The sequence below is a fragment of the Achroia grisella genome, unplaced genomic scaffold (genome assembly GCF_030625045.1).
Source record: "Achroia grisella isolate CSIRO2021 unplaced genomic scaffold, CSIRO_AGI_Agris_v1 utg592, whole genome shotgun sequence".
Classification (NCBI taxonomy): Eukaryota; Metazoa; Arthropoda; class Insecta; order Lepidoptera; family Pyralidae; genus Achroia; species Achroia grisella.
The window spans coordinates 401,224-421,013 of record NW_026712955.1 but is presented as its reverse complement, the minus strand read 5'-3'; the positions used below and the strand labels follow the sequence as shown (position 1 = coordinate 421,013).

The window sequence follows — 19,790 nt, the reverse complement described above, 5'->3', positions numbered from 1 at the left end:
TATTTGTATTTTTTTTTTTGATAAATCTGTATTATTGTAGACATGTACAATATTTAAAAAAATACGAGCTGAGTTTCTTGTCAGTTCTTCTCAACTCGAAATCATTATAAACTGACGGTAGATTTGACATATCATAAGAGTACGTAATAGATCCACATCGATTTTTTTATGTTTGCATTAAATTTTGTTCATACAATAAGATAATTCATACCAATGATCCATACTAATCAGATTTTATTTTATAGTTTAATTTTAATTTAATGCAAAACAAAATTTTGAAACAAAATTATATTTTTTCAGTTTTTAGTTAAAATAAAATTCGTATTTGAATTTTAAACGCTTAACGTAATAATATGAAGAAACTAACTAATAAGAACACCGATTATATGTCTGTGGAGAGAAAAACGGCAAAGCTTCAACCAAAAATACATGCGATCGAACTCGCGAGTAACAGCAAGTACATATTAAAATCTTCCATAATATTCCTGGATTACTTAAACTCTCTAAGAGTATCAAGACATTTACTTAACAGAACTACAAATTAATAAAGACAGCAGTCCTACAGTTGAAGATACAGAGCACGAGATCATGGCGTCTGTTTGAAGAATTGCTTTAGTGTGCTCACTAACGAACCGCCGCGGCCCACTAATTCGATTCCCTTAGTCAGCTTTGAACTGCAGTAATAACTTTAGACTTTTACTGCGTCTGAATTTCACAGATCGAAATCTTATATATACAGGAGATTATCCCTTCATGACTACAATCCTATGTAGTTATAGGTATTGTAATTATCTTATATATAAAATTCTCGTGTCTCAATGCTAGTTAAAATTTCATAAAAATCGATCAAGCCGTTTGGGAGGAGTATGGTAACTAATATTGTGACACGTAAATTTTATATGCATATTCAGTAGGTCTGATAATCGACTATTATCTATTTTTAATACCCCTAAGTGGTAAGGGATGTCCACCCATAAATATATATTTTATTATATTTTAGAATTGAAAAATATAATATATGCAACCTTAAATTTTCACCCTTCTAGCATCAACCCCATTTTTTATTTTTAATTTATATGGCAAACAAATGTATAATAATTTCTCAGGACAATATAGCGACATCTCGATAACTAATATAAATACATAGATATATAGAAAACACCCAGACCGATACAAACAATCATATTCATGAATACAAATGTTTGCACCGTGCGAGGAATCAAACCCACGACCATCGGAAGTAATGTGAATTGTGAAAAGTAAAATTGAAGAGTAATCGTCTATAATGGTATGGACGTGTAATGCGTAGGAATGAAGATAATATCTTAAGGAAGGTGTTACATATGAATGTGGATGGTTATAAGGGCAGAGGAAGACCGAAAAAGAAATGGATGGACTGTAAAAGCTGATATGGTAAGAAAGGGAGTTAATAACGAAATTATTGCGAACAGAGATGAATGGAAGAGAAAAACATGTTACGACGACCACAAATAAATGGGATAAGGAAGAAGCTGATGATGATGATGATGATGAAAGTCAAAAAGAACAATAATAATTTATAAGAAAAAACAACGTTTAATTAGGCATCTAGTAATTAAATAAATTATATATTACTAGCTAGCCGGCAAACGTTGTTATGCCTTAAAATAAAAAAATAATTAGGGGTGGACTACCCCTAACATTTAGGGGGATGAAAAATAGATGTTGGCCGATTCTCAGACCTACTCAATACGCTCACGAAATTTCATGAGAATCGGTCAAGCCGTTTCGGAGGAGAACGAAAACTGTGACACGAGAATTTTATATATAAGATTTATTATAATTACTTAGACATATATAAATACATGATGTAAATTGAACTAAACGATGTTATCCAATTCCGTAGTACCAAATAATACTAAAAAAGTCCAAAATGACCACAAACTCCTTTCTACAATATTGATTCGTTCGTACAGATCTGAGCTCGTTATTTCACCCTTGTGTTGTATGCCTCAAATTACAAGAGACAGCGAAATAGAAAATTCTATTAAAGTTACAGAATTAATTTTCTTTATTTCTAATACTGGTTGTTAGTCAACTAATATACTGAAAATGTATTTCTTGTGAAGGTACATACATTTATTTAAAGTTTAATGACCAATACATTATGGTACAAAAGGCGGACGAAAGTGTGTTACTCTTTTACGCTACTGAACGGATTTTGATTGAACTTTACAGTAATATAGCTTATACATCAGAATAACAATTTCATACAAGTACAATGACCACATTGAGAGCGAGGCATTTAGTAATCAAGACCAGTGATTTACGTAATAGGACATTTCACACAGCGCCATCTAGTCCTAAGCTAAGTACAACCTGCGTTGCACATATTAGACACCTGATATAAATGCATAATTTTTTTTTTTAAACATACATAATATACATAGATATAAACATCCATACCCACGAATACAAATATTTGCACCATTCAAGATATAGAACCCGCAAACATTGGGAGTAAAGCGGTGTGCTAAACCGTTACACCACCGAGGATGTCCATTATCTAAATATATATAACTCAAAGGTGACTGACATAGTGATCTATCAACGCACAGCCCAAACCACTGGACGGATCGGGCTGAAATTTGGCATGCAGTTAGATGTTATGACGTAGGCATCCGCTAAGAAAGGATTTTGATTAATTCTACCCCAAGAGGATAAAATAGGGGATGAAAGTTTATATGAAACTTTGTCAATTTTAAACCGATCCGGCTGAGACTTTGCATGCATAAAGCTAACGTAGGCATCTCCTAAGAAAGGACTTTGATAAATTCCACCCCTAAAGGGATAAATTAAAAAGCTAGTTCTATTATCACCGATTGCGTTGTAACAGTACAGTTACAACGCAATCGGTGGGGTCTTTTTTTAGATAGTTTAACTTCGGACTAGTTATCGTTGTGGGAATTGTCGTGAGATTTTTTAAATTTAATTTCAAGACACTAATAAGTACATATGGCGGACTTAACACCTTACGGTTTTACCATTCAACAATGAGTAGTGCAGAGAATAGGACACAGTTACCTAGATACATCAAAATAATAATTGCATTTAATAATGGCTGGTAAGACAAATTCAATATTGTGTACTAAGCACTGCTAATACTAACACACAATATCGTTATTTAGTATATAAGACCATTATTTCTATGCCAATGATGACTCCTCGCGCGCCCGGAATGGTCTGTTCCACACAAAATTTTTTGTTCTTTGCGATTTTTTTAAGCATATGCCGGATCGATCCCCTCCAATTCAAACGGAGATCGATAATACGACGGCCTGTAGCCGATTTCGAACTTGTTCCCTATTACTAAAGTCGTATCCGTCAGGCAGGAGTTGGCCTTCAGCTTCTCTCCATAAGTCCCTTCCGAACGGGTTTTAACATGCCATCTGCACTTTAACGCCCCCTAACGTCCGGTGAAGCTGTAAAGGCCAGCTTCGGCCAACAGCATTAGAGTAGTCCGAAAAAAAAAGGACGGGTAAAATTCGCGACGTGTAACCCCGCTACCGCTTATGCCTTCTCACTACCAAAGTGACCCTTGCTCCTTCCCAAAGCGATGAGTTTCATTCCCACTTTTATTTGTTCCCCGTTTCTAAGCAAATGATATTATATCGGGAGTTAATTTTATTGCCAGATGGCGATGCGGAATTTCCTCGAATCAGTTAAAGCGACTGATTCGGTTCTGACGCTTTTATTTCTCTTTTTCACCTTTTTTTTTATTAAATATTTTCGTAGCTTTACATTCACTTCGGTGATTTCTGTCCGAAATTTATAAACTTACTTCGCTTTTATTTTGTTTTTATTGGAAAAAACGTAAGTTAAATGTTTCTCTAGAACGTTCAACTTGTTTTGCACAAATTCCAACTTATATTTGACGTTTTAGTATATTGTGTGGACGATTTGGAAAGTGCTTTTTAAAACTTTTTAATTCGCTTTAAACATTCACATTTAGCAAGGTGGACCGACGATCTGGTCAAGATCGCTGGAAGGCGATGGATGCGAGCAGCGCAGGGAAGATCGTCGTGGAGATCTTTGGGGGAGGCCTATGTCCAGCAGTGGACGTCTTTCGGGCTGATGATGATGCTCATGATGATTCACATTTAGCATACATATATACATACTACATATACACTCCCTACGATTTATTTTTTTCTCATCATTACATAGTATAAAACAAAGTCACTGTCGCTGCCTGTCCGTCCCTATGTATGCTTAAATCTTTAAAACTAAGAAACGGATTTTGAAGCGGTTTTTTTAATAGACAGAGTGATTCGAGACGAAGGATATATATATATATCCATACATGTACACCCATGCGAAGTCGGGGCGAGTGGTTAGTATACTTATATTATATAACACCTAGAGAGTAAAACATATCACGTTGTCCCCAAATAAATGGGATAAGGAAGAAGCACATGATAGCTGGACCTATTTTGATGGGACTGTAACTCGCAGATACCTATTTTTGTCAGTAATTTAAGCAATCTTTTTCACGTATAGACATCTAATGTTATAAGGCGTAACATAATTTTTTTAAATGTTATATATTTTAATAATAAATAAGTTAAATTTTACTCCATTTAAATCGTGGGTAACAGCTAGTTAAATACGAAATATAAACATTGCTAACTGTTGATTATAATGTACTTCCATCGCCAGAGAGCTAGTTATACAAATCCATACAGAAATTTGTCAAGTATCGGTCAAATACGCTCCATACTTTAAATCCTTAGTCATCTAAAACATATGTATTCATGACTATGATTGTTTGTATCGGTCTGGGCGTTTTCTATATATAATATGTGTGTAATTACGAAAAAAAAAACTTCTTGCGAACAAACCTGATATCGTAGTGATGGATCGGGCACTTTCGAGGGTGTTTTTGGTGGACATCACCATACCGCATGACGAGAACCTCGTGAAAGCCGAAACTGAGAAAAAGAGAAAATATCTCGACCTGGCTCACGAGGTGACCGAAATGTGGGGGGTGATGTCCACCGAAATCATTCCAATCGTTATGTCGGTGAACGGTCTTATCCCAACCAGTCTGGAACAACATCTCAGACGGTTGGGATTCCGGGGCGGCTCACTCCCGGGAAAGATGCAGAAAGCGGTGCTCTTAGATTCTGCCTGCATTGTACGCCGGTTTCTCTCCCTGGGGCCCTGAACCCCGGCCGACTGTCTTCTGCCGGGGGTAAGTTGCCATCTCCTCTCCTTAAGAGGGGAGATGAGAATTATTTTTTGAAGTTTAGAAACAATAATAATAACGGTTTATTGCGCATACATAAACATAGGACAGTAAGTACAAAACAATGAAAATAAATGTTTTACAAAAGGCGGTCTTATCGCTATCAGCAATTCCTTACAGACAACCCGGTGCTAACAGAGAGTATTTACATAAAGAGAGAAGGTAGGAGGCGCACTAAACACTCTATTTATTATACAATTATAGATAAACAAACATTTTATAAACATAACACACACCAATACATACAATATACATACATATACTTCATAATAATGGACGAGAGGACGTGATATTATTCTATTATAGGGATTATGCGATAGATAATGCAATTTTAATAATTTTTGAAAATTAGTTCTTAAAACTATAAAAACTATTTAATATCAAGTCCAGTGCAGTAGTCTAAAGTAGGCCTAACTTGTATCTCAGACACCATTGCCCACCTAAAGATAACATGCTATACGATTCTTAAGAGTTGAACGAAAAAATTAAATGAAGACTAATGTAGGGTATAGTTTCTTTTTTTATCCTGCAATCAGCTTACCAAGCCTTTAACAGATTGGTTGTGGGGCTGTTGACGGGAGAGAAGTATACCTCGAGTGAGGAAACTGTCTCATCGGTGAATAAGATCCCATGCTTGGAGTCTCTTAAGCCTTCTGCATATCAATTGGTCTCGTAGTGCTGTTGCAAGGATATTGGTATGCGCCCCTATACGATCTCTGTATACTCTTGTTCTGTGCTCTATTTCTTCTCTGATTGTTCTCATTCCTGTGTACATTTCTGTTGTTCTAATGAATAGAGGTGCAGCAGTTCTGGTTTTGAGTGCTTTATTCTGAAACCGTTGCGAAATCTCTATGTTGGAATTCTTTGCTGATCCCCATAACTCGATGCCGTATGTCCAGATTGGGTTTGTTATGGTTTTATAAATGAGTATCTTGTTTTCCATGGTTACATGTGATCCTCTGCCCGTCAGCCAGTTCAGGTTTCTGAGCCGTGAGGGTATAGTTATAAATAAAATAAATCGTGGCGTTGAGGCAATGAATGCGTCACATCGTATGGTCCAACCACAATCGTAAGGCTAGGATAGTATCATCATGACTTTATTAAAACCTCGAGAGAGAAATGAATAGATAATGAACCTCTAGAATGGATTATGGCCAACCGCAGTGGAATTCATTGCGATCAAAGGGTCCCATTAAAATGGTCTACCTATATATCACAGAGGGTCGGCCTCCATTAGCCGCGTCTTGAGATTACGGCGAGAGGTGTTCATACAATTTACTTTAAATGACAACCCATCTCTGATGATATGAAATAGCACCTTCTGTATTGAGGAATAACGTTAAAAGTCTGTTTGTCCGGTTTAAGTTGATTCTTGGATATTGAGCTGTATATGATCTACTTTTTAATGGAATTGAAAATCCATCTTGGGTTTATTATATAGTATAAAACATCCCCTCCAATCGGTCCTCGTCCAATTCAAACGGGGATCGATATTACGACGGCCTGAGCCGCGGTTCGAACACCTAGTGGTGCCCTCAGTCTCCGTCCGTATCCGTCAGGCGGGAGTTTGCCTTCAGCCGCTCCATAAGTCCTTCCGCGGGTTTGGAGTGGCATCTGCACTCGCCCCCTACCATCCGATAAAGCTGTAAAGACCAGCTGCGGCCAACAGCATTAGAGTAGTCCTAAAAAAAAAGTATAAAACAAAGTCGCTGTCACTGTCTGTCCGTCTATGTATGCTTAAATCTTTAAAACTACGCAACGAATTTTGAAGTGGTTTTTTTAATAGACAGAGTGATTCAAGAGGAATGTTTAGATATATAATATATGTACACCCGAGCGAAGCCGGGGCGAATAGCTAGTAATATTGTAAACACGAACGTAACTCTGTCTGTCTCGCTATCACGCCAAAAGTACTGAACGAATTTAAATGAAATTTGATACACAGATAGTCCAGACCTTGAGAAACGGTATGGCTACTTTTTATTGCGAAAAAGGATTGTAAGGGATTGAAAGGGGACATGAAAGGTTTACGATAAAAAATATTGTAGTTTCCAGTTTCCTGATCTTGAACTGAACTGGGCAAAAGGGCTAGCCCTGAGACGCCATCCTACCTCCCCCCCTCCCCTTTAAGAAAGTTCGGATGACGCATCTGTGATTGTGACGATCTGATAATTATAAAGATGTAATAATGAATGTGAATGAAGCAAAATTTTGTTTAAAGCAGAGAGAACCAAATGCATTTGGTTCTCTCTGCCTACCTCCTAAAATCAAACTTGAAAACAGATAGTTGTTACTGAATATCATCGAATACTACCGCGTTCACCAGACTAATCTTCTAGCGACAAAAATATGTCTTTCCCGAAACAAAACGTACTTTTTCACTACAAATAGATTTATTCAAATTCTTTATGAATAAACTTTTGCATGTCCATTTTTATTCAAATTTTATTTTGTTCTGACTTTGCAGCATCGAATCTGAATATGATTTTAGGCGCAAAGTTTCTCTGCACTCTATTTTTATTTTCTTTTAATTGTAACGATGACAGAATGCATTTTCACTACAGATTTAAAAACATCTAAGGTACATTCTGTATCACAAAGCAGCTCGTAAGCTGTTTCGGTTCAAATTTTGAGATTTGATAGGAAAACTGGCAGGCAGTTTTCGGGACTTTTGACCCAAGTATAGGCACCTTTTTTTTATACTACTATGATGGCAAACAGCCATACGGCCCATCTGATGGTAAATGGTTACCGTAGCCTATGGACGCCTGAAACACCAGGGGTGTCACATGCGCGTTAATCTTAATATACCCTTCGTGAAGAACCCTATGCTGTAGTCTCGTGAGAAAACCTCAACAGGAAGTTCATTCCACAATCTAAGTGTACGCGGGAGGAAGCTCCTCTGAAACCGCTCTGTTCACGCTGCACCTTTGCCAACGTACGTCGTACATACGTCAACACTCACCTTCGCTTGTGTTTCTCTCCCTACCCAACCAAATCTGGTAGAAGTCTGCTGATCCAGATTTGGTACCTGTTCTAGTATATAACTTACTACAGTTCTAAATAGGTCAAGATTATTTAAAAGATTGTAGAAAAATGGTCATTTTTCGTTAGCTCTTAATAAATATTCGTTTTTTATTGCTTAGTATAATATAATTTAAATAGAACAGAATAGAAAATCATTTATAGTTGAGACACAACATTCTGTCAGGTTAGTTAGTATGAGAATAAAACGGTTTGTAAACAAGTCGACAATTTCATGAAATTATAGCACCCCGCAAACGTTGTATTGCTATAGAATAGAATAGAATAGAATAGAAAATCGTTTATTCATATAAAATTAATTTAAGCACTTTTGAATAGCCATAACAATTTTTTTTAATCTACCGCTCATTCTGTTACAATAAAATACCAGAGTCTGTTATAAATCTGCCAGAAAAAAGATTTAAATGTCAAATAAAACAGTTCCTTTGCAAAAAAGCTTACTATAAAATTGAAGAATTCGTTAACGATTTTTATAGAAAAACTTTAAATCTATAGCACTGACAATATTATCTGATTACATTAATAATGAGTGCGTAGCGACTTCTATGTTGATTATCGCATGCCTCTGACTTGTTATACTGTAATTATTTATATAAAAAAAAAAACATCTATTAAAAAGAGCAACACACAAGTTTCTTGCTCATTCTTCTTGTGATGAATCTGCATTCCGAATGAGTGGTAGAATCAAAATATGACTATTCAAAAGTGCTTGTAATGAGTTTATTTGAATAAAGATTATTTCTATTTCTACCACTCATTCGGAATGCAGATTCATCACAAGAAGAATGAGCAAGAAACTTGTGTGTTGCTCTTTTAAACAATCCTTGTAAGTTCACATTTTACAAGTCGAAACGTGTGAATGCAAACTACCAACCAGCACTAATTTATTTAGGCTCAAATATAAAACACAATAAGATAAAATCAGTCGTAGTGATAAGAGCAGACCAGCTCCTACAAGCAGCACTCGTTCACGAGTATGACGGATGAGCCAGCCATCACTGCGCTCGACCATATTTTAGGAATCCCAATGACCCGGCCCACTACGCCGCCACATGTCTGGACATTTTAGTGAGCGTGACTACTCATACCACTCGACCTCGTCATAGCTAATTTTAGTACTAAAATCAGAATTTGAGATTATTCTATATTGAGAATAATATTTCTGATTCAGATTTACGTATCCCCCTCAGAGACATAAACGTCGTGATGTTTAAACATAAAAATGGGCAATAAAATTTTTCAATCTCACACGACCCACTAAAACGTGGGAGTTAAAATACTGGCATGTCATAAAATAAGATATGATCATTTTAACTTTATAAAGTAGTGCGAACTTAGATATTTTCCTCAGTCTTACTGCCACTTTGCCCTGTTACTCGTACAGTTAAGTTTTACTGAGGTCATGAAAAAAAGTACTTGCTCACGTAAAATGGGATATACAATGTAAGATGCGGACGTACGAACATATTCCAACTTATATTATATTGTACATGACAAACTTAGGTTATGTCTTTAAATATTTGTTTGTTACGCGACTATACACGACTTGCGGTATTAAACAGTTATCATTAAAGATGTCCAGCAGTGGACTGCAGTGGACTGATCATGATGATGAGTGAGTCACTGGCAAGATCTATATTTAGAATAGAATAGATTAGAATAACATTTATTACATCACACATCACAACACAATAAAAACGATGTTGACTGCATATAAATTATTATATAAGGTAAACGTAAATAAAAAAAACAATTCATTAAATTAGAGATGAAATCATTATATACAAAAAAAATTATAAATAAAAGAACAAAATAGTAACAAACAAATAAATAATAATAATAATAAAAAACCAATATTTCTTTTCTGTCTTCGAAAACAAATAAAATATGACGTAATTATGAACAGTCGACTGTCCATAACTATGTCATATATTATTTGTTTATCATTATATAGTATAAGTATATCTTCAACAACAAAATTGCCGGATCGCTGGGCGCTTTGGACTGGAAAGGCCGGAACATGCTCGCTAAAAGTATAATAAAAAAAAAGGAAAAGAAAGGGAAAAAAAAATTGCCGAATTACGACAAAAAGTGAACTGTGAAATTAAACAATCAATAATTAAACAAAACCTGGACTATAACAAATAGTGAACTTTGAAAATAGTGTTAGAATAAGATTTCATTACATTGTGCAATGTAAGAATTCATAATGTAACAATACACATTATGAATTCTTACACTGCATATACAATTATATGAAAACTGTGAAATTAGTAGTAGTGTAAGATTTATATAATTGTATATGCATATTGATAAATCTAATCCTCCAAATAAAGATGGGTGACACTGCATGTTGTCAACTCACCCGGCCGGCCAGCGGTGGTTCTGGGCCAGACGGATAAGGACTGCCTCGGTGTCACTGTTAGGCAAATTGTAACATCTCGGCTGGAGTTGTACAAAAGTGGAAATTAAAGTAAATTAAAAAAGGCACGGACGAATATGCTGTGGAAAATTGTAATTAAAAAAAAAATTGCAGGATCGAAATTTAGCGTACCAGTTCTGGTACTGGCGTACTGTTCACACACCTTCTCCACACACGTCGGTCAATTTCTTTCTGGCTTGAACAGCATTTTTGCCATTTCTGTAGTAAAACAGTAAGATATGTCGAAAATTCTGCTTATGGCTCTCCATATTTAAAAGAGCACCAACCAAAAACTACTGCGTAGATTTTTTCACACACAAGCCTTGCTATATGAGCTCTCAAAGCATATATTTTTTTATTTTTATACCACTTAGGTGGCAAATAAGCATACGGCCCATCTGATGCTAAACGGTTACCATAGCCTATGGACGCCTGAAACACACACACATACGCGTTGCCGACCTTAATATACCCTTCTTGAAAAACCACTTCTCAAATCTCTCTCTTCAAATCTATTATTGAACTCCAACAAAACTAAGTGCATTAAATTCACGCTGCCTAATGTAAAACAAGTAAATACGCAGCTATTGCTTAATGATGAAATAGTAAATTTTGTTAATGATACAGTTTTTTTAGGAATAACAGTGGACTCGAAGTTAAATGGGGGCCCCATATTTCAAAATTAGCCAGTAGACTTAGTTCTGCTGCTTATGCAATTAGAAGGATAAGGCAATTAACAGACGTGGCGACGGCAAAACTTGTATATTTTAGTTATTTCCATAGCATTATGTCATATGGCATACTGCTATGGGGTAAAGCTGCCGATATAAATACTATATTTATTTTACAAAAGAGAGCCATACGTTCTATTTATGGTATGGGTTCTAGAGAGTCATTACGTCAATGCTTTAAACACACACCGTTGCCTCACAGTACATTTATGAAAATATTATGTATACAAGGAAAAACTTAGATAGTTTCAAGAAACTTAAAGACTGTACAAGTAGAAACTTACGCAATAAAAATAAGCTAATTTTACCTAAATTTTTTTACCTAAATTTTACCACATTGTGGGGTACACAATTAAAAGGTCTTCGATTTTCAAAATATGTGGACTGTATTTCAATTTGTTTCTTATTCTATGGGTCGGCCGGCCGGAGTGGGGTTTTCTTGGTCGTTGCGCCGGCGGTGGTTCTTCGTCGGTGGCGTATGCGTAAGAGAGCGCGATCGAGAACCAACCCGCCTTTTACGGGCGCCCGAGCGCGTCCTTCCCCACCCCCGCCGAGCTGTGCGCGTCGGCCGTCCCACCCTCCCGACAATTCCTGCACATGTCGGTGACCGACGGGCCGGAACAGCGAATACGCACACATTTAAAATTAAATACAATAGTAACAATACAAAAAACTACAAAAAACCACGTGCGACTAAATGCCACATGTTCAGGCTACACTAAAGCTGTGATCCCTAAGAATTTACACAATGGGCGGACATAGAATTCACAGTATCTATGCCGCTACAAAGGGTATATGGTACAAACAATAGTCTAACCTAAACAATAGTCAAAACACTGGAAAAATACAAATTTATACACAAATTTATTTACATATTTTCGATGCCGACTCGTGGTCCGCAACAGCCTCCCCCGGCGCAGATCTTCGCAGCCCTTATCCCTAGGGAGGACCACCAGCCTTCGGGTCGGCCTTCGAAAAATTCCCTCGCGTTCGTCCGTCCGTCCGCGTTCACCGCAACGCCACTTGACCCATTTCCCCGCTTCGGCGGGGCGCTCCCGGCCCAGCTTCCATGCCCGTCGCCTGTATTCTTCTGCGAGCAGCAGCACCTGTGCCGGGGTCCTCCTCACTCGGTCATATGAGGAGAACCGCATTCTGTCCATTACGGGCTTTGCCTTCGCCCGGGCACGGGCTACTGTCTCTGCAGGGACGGGCTTGCTTTCCTTGGGTCGTTCTTTCTCTGGAGCGTATACAAGCGCCGGCCCGACGGATCTGTCGGCGGCGGTCCGTATTGTATATCTCGCGCGGGTCGCGTCGTTAGTTACGTCGTGGGCGGTCGGTACCCAGCGCCACTGTGTTGGTTCTGTATGTTCGGCGCTTTCTGCCATCCGGCGGGCCGCGTGTGGATTGTATCGAGCGGTGTCGTTCCTAGTCCAATGTAGCGTCTTCTTCGAGACCGTCCATAGGAAGACTTCGGCCGCGCGACGACGTCCTTTCAGTACGTCAGCGGCCAGTCGGGGTCCTACCAGGCTCGCCTGAAGCTCCATCCGGGGTATACTCTGCGCTTTCATGGGCGCTACCCTCGCTTTGGCTGCTACCAGGACGACGTTAACGCTACGATCCTCGCGTTCCGTCCTCCAATACGCGGCTGTGGCATATGCCTGTTCGCTTGCGTCCGTGAATACGTGCAGTTGCGACCGTTGGCTGTCGTTCGTGCCATACCATCGCGGCAATCTCAGTTCCTCTATATAGGCTAAGTCATCTCTCCATTCCTGGAACATCCGCGCTTCCTCGGCGGGCAGAGAGTCATCCCATTCGACCTTCTGCACCCACAGCGCCTGCAAGATGATTTTTGCCGTGATGGTGTAAGGGCTCAGCAGCCCGAGCGGGTCGAACAATGACATCACCGCTCCTAAGGCTTCCCTTTTCGTCGGTATCCGCGTGCCGTGCTTCACTTCTCGTGGGACGCGTGGCATGCCGGTGTTGAACGCCAGCTGGTCTTCGGCTGACATCCACAATAACCCCAATGTCTTTCCGTATGGATGTGCGTTGGCTCCCAGTTCCTTCGGCGTCCTCGCTCGCTGGTCCTCACTCACATTCTCTAGCAGGCTCGGTCGGTTTGTATTCCAACCCGCCAGCGTGAATCCTATCCCGCCATGAACCTCTACTACCTCTCGTATGGCGCGGGCTGCTTCCTCTTCGGAGTCAAAGCTATCGACCCAGTCGTCCATGTAGTGGTTCCTTGTTATGGCGGTGTACGCTGACGGGTGCGACTCTCGGTGCTCTGCCGCGTTCCTGTCTCGAACGCTGTGTGCGATGAACGGTGAGCTCCTCGCCCCGAAAATCATTGAGGTCATTACGTATTTCTGCGGCGGGTTAATCCTGTCATCTCCTCGCCACAGAAACTGTTGTGCTGCTCTATCTTCTTCCCGTATCTTAATCTGCAGGAACATCTCTCGTATGTCCGCCGTGATAGCTACGGGCTTCTCGCGGAAACGGTATAACACACCGTTAAGCGACCGTAGCATATCTGGCCCATCCAGCAGTGCGTCGTTCAAGCACATTCCCTTCGAACGGGCCGCGGCGTCGAATACGAGTCGCAGCTTTCCGGGTTTATTCGGATTCGTCACTCCGAAATGGGGAAGGTACCACGCGCGGTCGTTGTTGAACCGGTCGTCGGTTACTTTCTCGGCGTAACCCTTGTCCAACAACTTGTTTATCTCCGCGGTATACGCCAGCCGGAATTCCGTAGAGCGATCCATCCGCCGCTCTATTCCCCTCAGTCGGCTCGCTGCCATGTCGTAGCTGGGAGGTAGAGCGACGTTATCTCTCTCCCACGGCAATCCTACGACGTATCGCCCATCCACTCTCGTCGCTGTGCGGTTGAATGTGGCGACGGCGCGCTCCTCCTTAGCAATGGGTAATCTCTTCGACGATATACCCAACGCGTCGATGTCGTAATGCGCTTTTATTATGCCCTCTATATGCCGCATGTCTGGCTCGGCGTTGCGCTGTGTCAACCGCACGTGGAGGACATGTTCCTCGTCTTCCACGACACTTCTGGGTACCGTTCCGTGGATGACCCATCCCAGTCGTGTCAGCGACGCTGCGGGTTGATTGTGCCTTCCTGTGAGCAGCTTCCGCGTAACAATCAGATGCCAGTTGTCTGACCCGATCAAGACCTTGGGTCTGGCATCTTCGTAGCACACTTGCTCGCAAGTGAGTTGTCGCAGGTGTCCGTACGCGAGTATTTCCGGGTTCACTCGCTGCGTTCCTAGGGTGAGATCCCGGATCGTACGCGCCCTCACCGAGTGTTCTTCGTCCGTATGGTGTCGCCCTCTGATGATGACATCAGCCACTCGGCTTGAGGCTTCGTGCCAGCTCGAGGCCGCTCCCTGAATTCTCAGAGATCGCGTCGGACCTTCGGCTCCGATCTGTTCTGCGATCTCCGCATCGATGAGTGTAACCGTCGAGCCTTCATCTAGCATCGCGTACGTCTCTACTTCGCGTCCCGTCTTGCCTTTCACGATGATGGGACACACCTTTAACAACACTTGGCTGTTCTCTGGCAAGCGTGCTGCGGCTGTAATCGCGGTGTCCTCTTGCCGCTTCGGCGGTTCTTCTGGGGGGTGCAGCAGGGCGTGGTGTGGCTTACGACACTCTCTCACACCACATTTGCGTGCCTTACACTTGAACCTTCTGTGCGTGCTGTTCATGCATTGGAAGCACATCTTATTTGTTTTCGCCCACTCCCATCTGTCCGATAACGACATGTCGTTCAGCTTCTTACACTTCGGCGTTACGTGTGCGGCGCCGCAACAGAGACATTCGGTACTCTGTTCGCTCTTTTCTACGGCGGCGTATACGGCCGCGCCACGATCCGTCATCTGTCGCCGAGGTGCCGACATCGTTGCTTTCGGTATGGGTTGCCTAGTGGGTTGCTTCGGGGGCTGCTTCGTGGGTAGCGCGCTCGTTCGTCTCGTTGGTGATGCTATTCGCAGATGTCGGGTCATGAGATCGGCTTCGCTCATTAAAAACTCTGCCATCTTGATGATCGTAGGTCTAGTGTCCTCCTTGTTTTTTTCAGCGTAGTGACACCAGTGGACCTGTAAGTGAGGGGTCAGCTTCTCTGACACTTCACTCTCAAGCGCGGGATTATGTAGGAATCTCGCCCCCCTGTCGATATCCGCGACGATGGTGGTGATGTTCTGTAGTTTAATGGCGAAGTCAATCACCTCTGTTGTCGATGTTCCTATTACCGGCATCCTTCTCAGATCTTTGAGGGCGCGGTCGATGATGGCCTCTGTCCGGCCGTACCGCTGCTCCAACGTCCTCATGATCTGCGACGGTTCTGTAGCGGATACGAGTAACGCTGCGACTGTCTCTCTCGCTTTTCCACGTAAGCAGGCCCTCAGCCTGGCCAGGTTCTCCGCTGGTGTGATCCTGTACGTCTTTGTAGACTGGTCTACGGCCGCCTTAAACGCTAGCCATTCACTTGCTTCGCCGCTGAAGGTCGGGAGATCTTGGGCTTGCCTCGGCGCTACCCTATCCGCTCGTTCGTCCACAGCTCGTTCAATAGCTTTGGCCAACCGGGTGAATCCTTCTTGCATCCCGGCTTCAGGAGCGGGGGACCTCCGTCTTTGCTTCGGCGTCCTCGGCGGTGAAGCTTGCCTTTCTGTTGGCTCTTTCTGCGTAGGCGGTGGGGAATTAATTCTCTGCTCCCCCCGTACTTCGGTACGTTGAAACCAATCCGTTATACGTTGCAGGCCGGCACCTTCCTCGGAGCACACGCTATCTCTATCGGTCTCTTCATGTACCGCGGCGACATCGGCTGCCAACTTCTTTCTAATTAAATCAGCCTGTAATTTCGCCATCTGTAGCGCTGCCTCGTACTCCAGCCTCTTTAATTTAGCTATACCGCTAGCGGTAGAGCGGCGCGATCGCACCGACGCGGCCCGGGCCGGACGTACATCTGTCGTCGGCGGCTGCGACGGTGGCGCCGGTGCGGAGTCCGAGGTAAACGCGGCGCGGGCGGCTTGTGCCTGTGGCGCGCTCGACGGCGCGGCGGACGCGGACATCTGCGTGGTTTCTGAAGGGGACGCTTCTGTCTGTTCATTTTCCCGCGTGGTCTTTTTCTCTGCTCCCGGGGCTTGGCTTCTCGTAGTCGGCATCGTGTTCTGGCACTTGCAAGCCCCTAACCTACCGGTCCCTACCTACCTAACCGTCCCTAACAATCCCTCAGGATAACACCCGAGGGGATGGACTATGGGGATAGGAGGGTAGGAATTACCCCGCAGTGGTGCGTATGTACAGACGGGGCGCTCAGGGCCGGTTCGGACTTTCCGACCCCTTTGGCAGTGCCTACAGTCCGGCCCCCGCTATACGATACACACGTACAGGCGTAATAGTGCTATTCGGTTGCGCCACGGTAACAAGCAACAACCGGCAGTGACACACCACCCACTGCACCGCTCAATGGCGTTAACCCACACTCCGACCGTTTGACACCGTTAGGTGGTAAGAGATGTGAGCCGCGGACACACCGCTTAGACGTTATCTATCCTATATGGCGTAGACGTTATTTATCCTATCCTCGCTGCACCCTCAAGTTTTCACCTTACGACGGCAGCTAAATTCGGTAAGCTGCTAGCGTCGCACCGTTGGGTGATCTTCCTCGGCGAGGTACGTCGCACCGTTGGGTGATCTTCCGCGGCGATTCGTCGCACCGTTGGGTGATCTTCCACGGCGATTCGTCGCACCGTTGGGTGATCTTCCACGGCGATTCGTCGCACCGTTGGGTGATCTTCGGTCTTGATATCCGGCTCGATGGACCACAAAATTGTGGGGTACACAATTAAAAGGTCTTCGATTTTCAAAATATGTGGACTGTATTTCAATTTGTTTCTTATTCTATGGGTCGGCCGGCCGGAGTGGGGTTTTCTTGGTCGTTGCGCCGGCGGTGGTTCTTCGTCGGTGGCGTATGCGTAAGAGAGCGCGATCGAGAACCAACCCGCCTTTTACGGGCGCCCGAGCGCGTCCTTCCCCACCCCCGCCGAGCTGTGCGCGTCGGCCGTCCCACCCTCCCGACAATTCCTGCACATGTCGGTGACCGACGGGCCGGAACAGCGAATACGCACACATTTAAAATTAAATACAATAGTAACAATACAAAAAACTACAAAAAACCACGTGCGACTAAATGCCACATGTTCAGGCTACACTAAAGCTGTGATCCCTAAGAATTTACACAATGGGCGGGCATAGAATTCACAGTATCTATGCCGCTACAAAGGGTATATGGTACAAACAATAGTCTAACCTAAACAATAGTCAAAACACTGGAAAAATACAAATTTATACACAAATTTATTTACATATTTTCGATGCCGACTCGTGGTCCGCAACCCACATGCTGTAGTCTCTCAAGAAAACCTCGGCAGGTAGTTCATTCCACAATCTAAGTGTACGCGTGTGTAATTATACGGCTTAAGTGTGAAGTTGAGTGCAAAAATACAATGAAATCCTAAGTTAGGAAAAAACGAAATTACTTTCTGAACAACCTAATAGATTTTTTTTTTATACTACGATGGTAGCAATCAAGCATACGGCCCATCAGATGGTAAAAGGTTACCGTAGCCTATGGACGCCTGAAACACCAGGGGTGTCACATGCGCGTTGCCGACCCTTAAGAAACCTTAATATACCCTTCATGAAAAACCACATGCTGTAGTCTCGTGGGAAAACCTCGGCTTAAAAAAGTTATATTATTATTGCTAAAAACACAAAATTAGGACAAAGACAGTGATAAACCTGAATAATTCATACAACACAAAGAGTAGAGAAAATTTGATTGTTGCAAAGGAATAAAAGAAAATAAAAATACGACAATCAAAATTGGATTCGCGAAAATAGAATATGAAGAAAGAATACTTTATGCAATATCAATAATAAAATCATATTTTTATTCTAGTGGCGCGAACGAGGCTTAACTTTTTTTTAAACTTTTTTTTTTATTCTAAACACGTAGCAGACATTAATAACGAGTGAGAGCTCACGCCTTTCAATCGCTGAGAAATACATGTCTCTGTAGATCGGATTGTCTTTTGAATTCGGATTTGAAGTGCTGACTTTCCAAATATATTCCATACAAGCCACCCATCCTGGCTTCGTACGTACGTGCATGTATTATACATATAAACCTTCCTCTTGAATCTATCTATCAATTTAAAAAAATCCGCTTCAAAATCCGTTGTGTAGTTTTAAAGTTTTAAGCATACATAGGGACGGACAGACAGCGACAGCGACTTTGTTTTATAGTAGCTATTCGCCCCGGCATCGCCCGAGTGTACATGTATTATACATATAAACCGTCATCTAGAATGACTTTATCTGTTAAAAAATATTAACTAAACATTTTTTACAATTTTTGTCTGTCTGTCTGTTTGTTCCTGCTAATCTCTGAAATGGCTGATCCGATTTTGGCGGGACTTTTTTTGGCAGGTAGCTGATGTAATAAGGAGTAACTAAGGCTACTTTTATTTTAGAAAAATTCTCTAATTAACTTTTTTGTTAAATTCTACGCGGACAAAGGCGCGAGTACAGCTAGTATAAAATAAAGTCGCTGTTCTGTCTGTCCGTCCCTATGTATGTTTAAATCTTTAAAACTACGCAACGGATTTTGAAGCGGTCTTTTTAATAGATAGAAATTTCACGAGTGAAACCACGGGTACAGCTAGTAGAATAGTAATTTCACATTTTCTTTATTCTCTGGTAACTACAAGTATTGAGTAATTTAGTTTACCACCCACGCTATAGAAATAGAATAATGTAGAGTTACAGCTGAAAGCTCCGCCCGCGCTTTTCCAATCAGTAAATAATTAAGCTCAATGCGAATCCGTTCTTGAGAATGTACAACGATTACGGTGAAAGCACAAAGTGCTAAATGCTTATATTGAATAATACATTTTACTATATAATTTAATTATTTATTTATTTATTAACACCTGAAAGATAAACAATTATACAAAGAACAAACAAATTTTGTTCTTTTACTATATTTTTACTATTGCTGTATGTTACTATTTTGTTCTTTTATTTATTTATTTTTTTGTATATAATGATTTCATCTCTAATTTAATGAATTGTTTTTTATTTACGTTTATCTTATATAATAATTTATATGCAGCTGTCGGTATAGTTTTTATTGTGTTGTGATGTGTGATGTAATAAATGTTATTCTATTCTATTCTAAATTATAAATAATAGAATAGAATAGAATAGAAAATCATTTATTCAAATAAACTTAATT

The 19,790-nt window shown here is 41.4% G+C and overlaps 1 protein-coding gene across 1 annotated transcript; it reads right to left on the bottom strand.

Annotated features, from left to right (window-relative positions):
- Positions 1 to 5,897: 5,897 nt before the first annotated feature.
- Positions 5,898 to 16,653, bottom strand: LOC131848791 (uncharacterized). The gene is made up of 2 exons (XM_059198727.1): positions 12,443 to 16,653; positions 5,898 to 6,270 (listed from the first exon to the last, which is right to left on the bottom strand). Exons 1-2 carry the CDS (start codon positions 16,651 to 16,653, stop codon positions 5,898 to 5,900), a joined length of 4,584 nt encoding a protein of 1,527 aa, XP_059054710.1.
- Between the last annotated feature and the right edge of the window lie 3,137 nt (positions 16,654 to 19,790).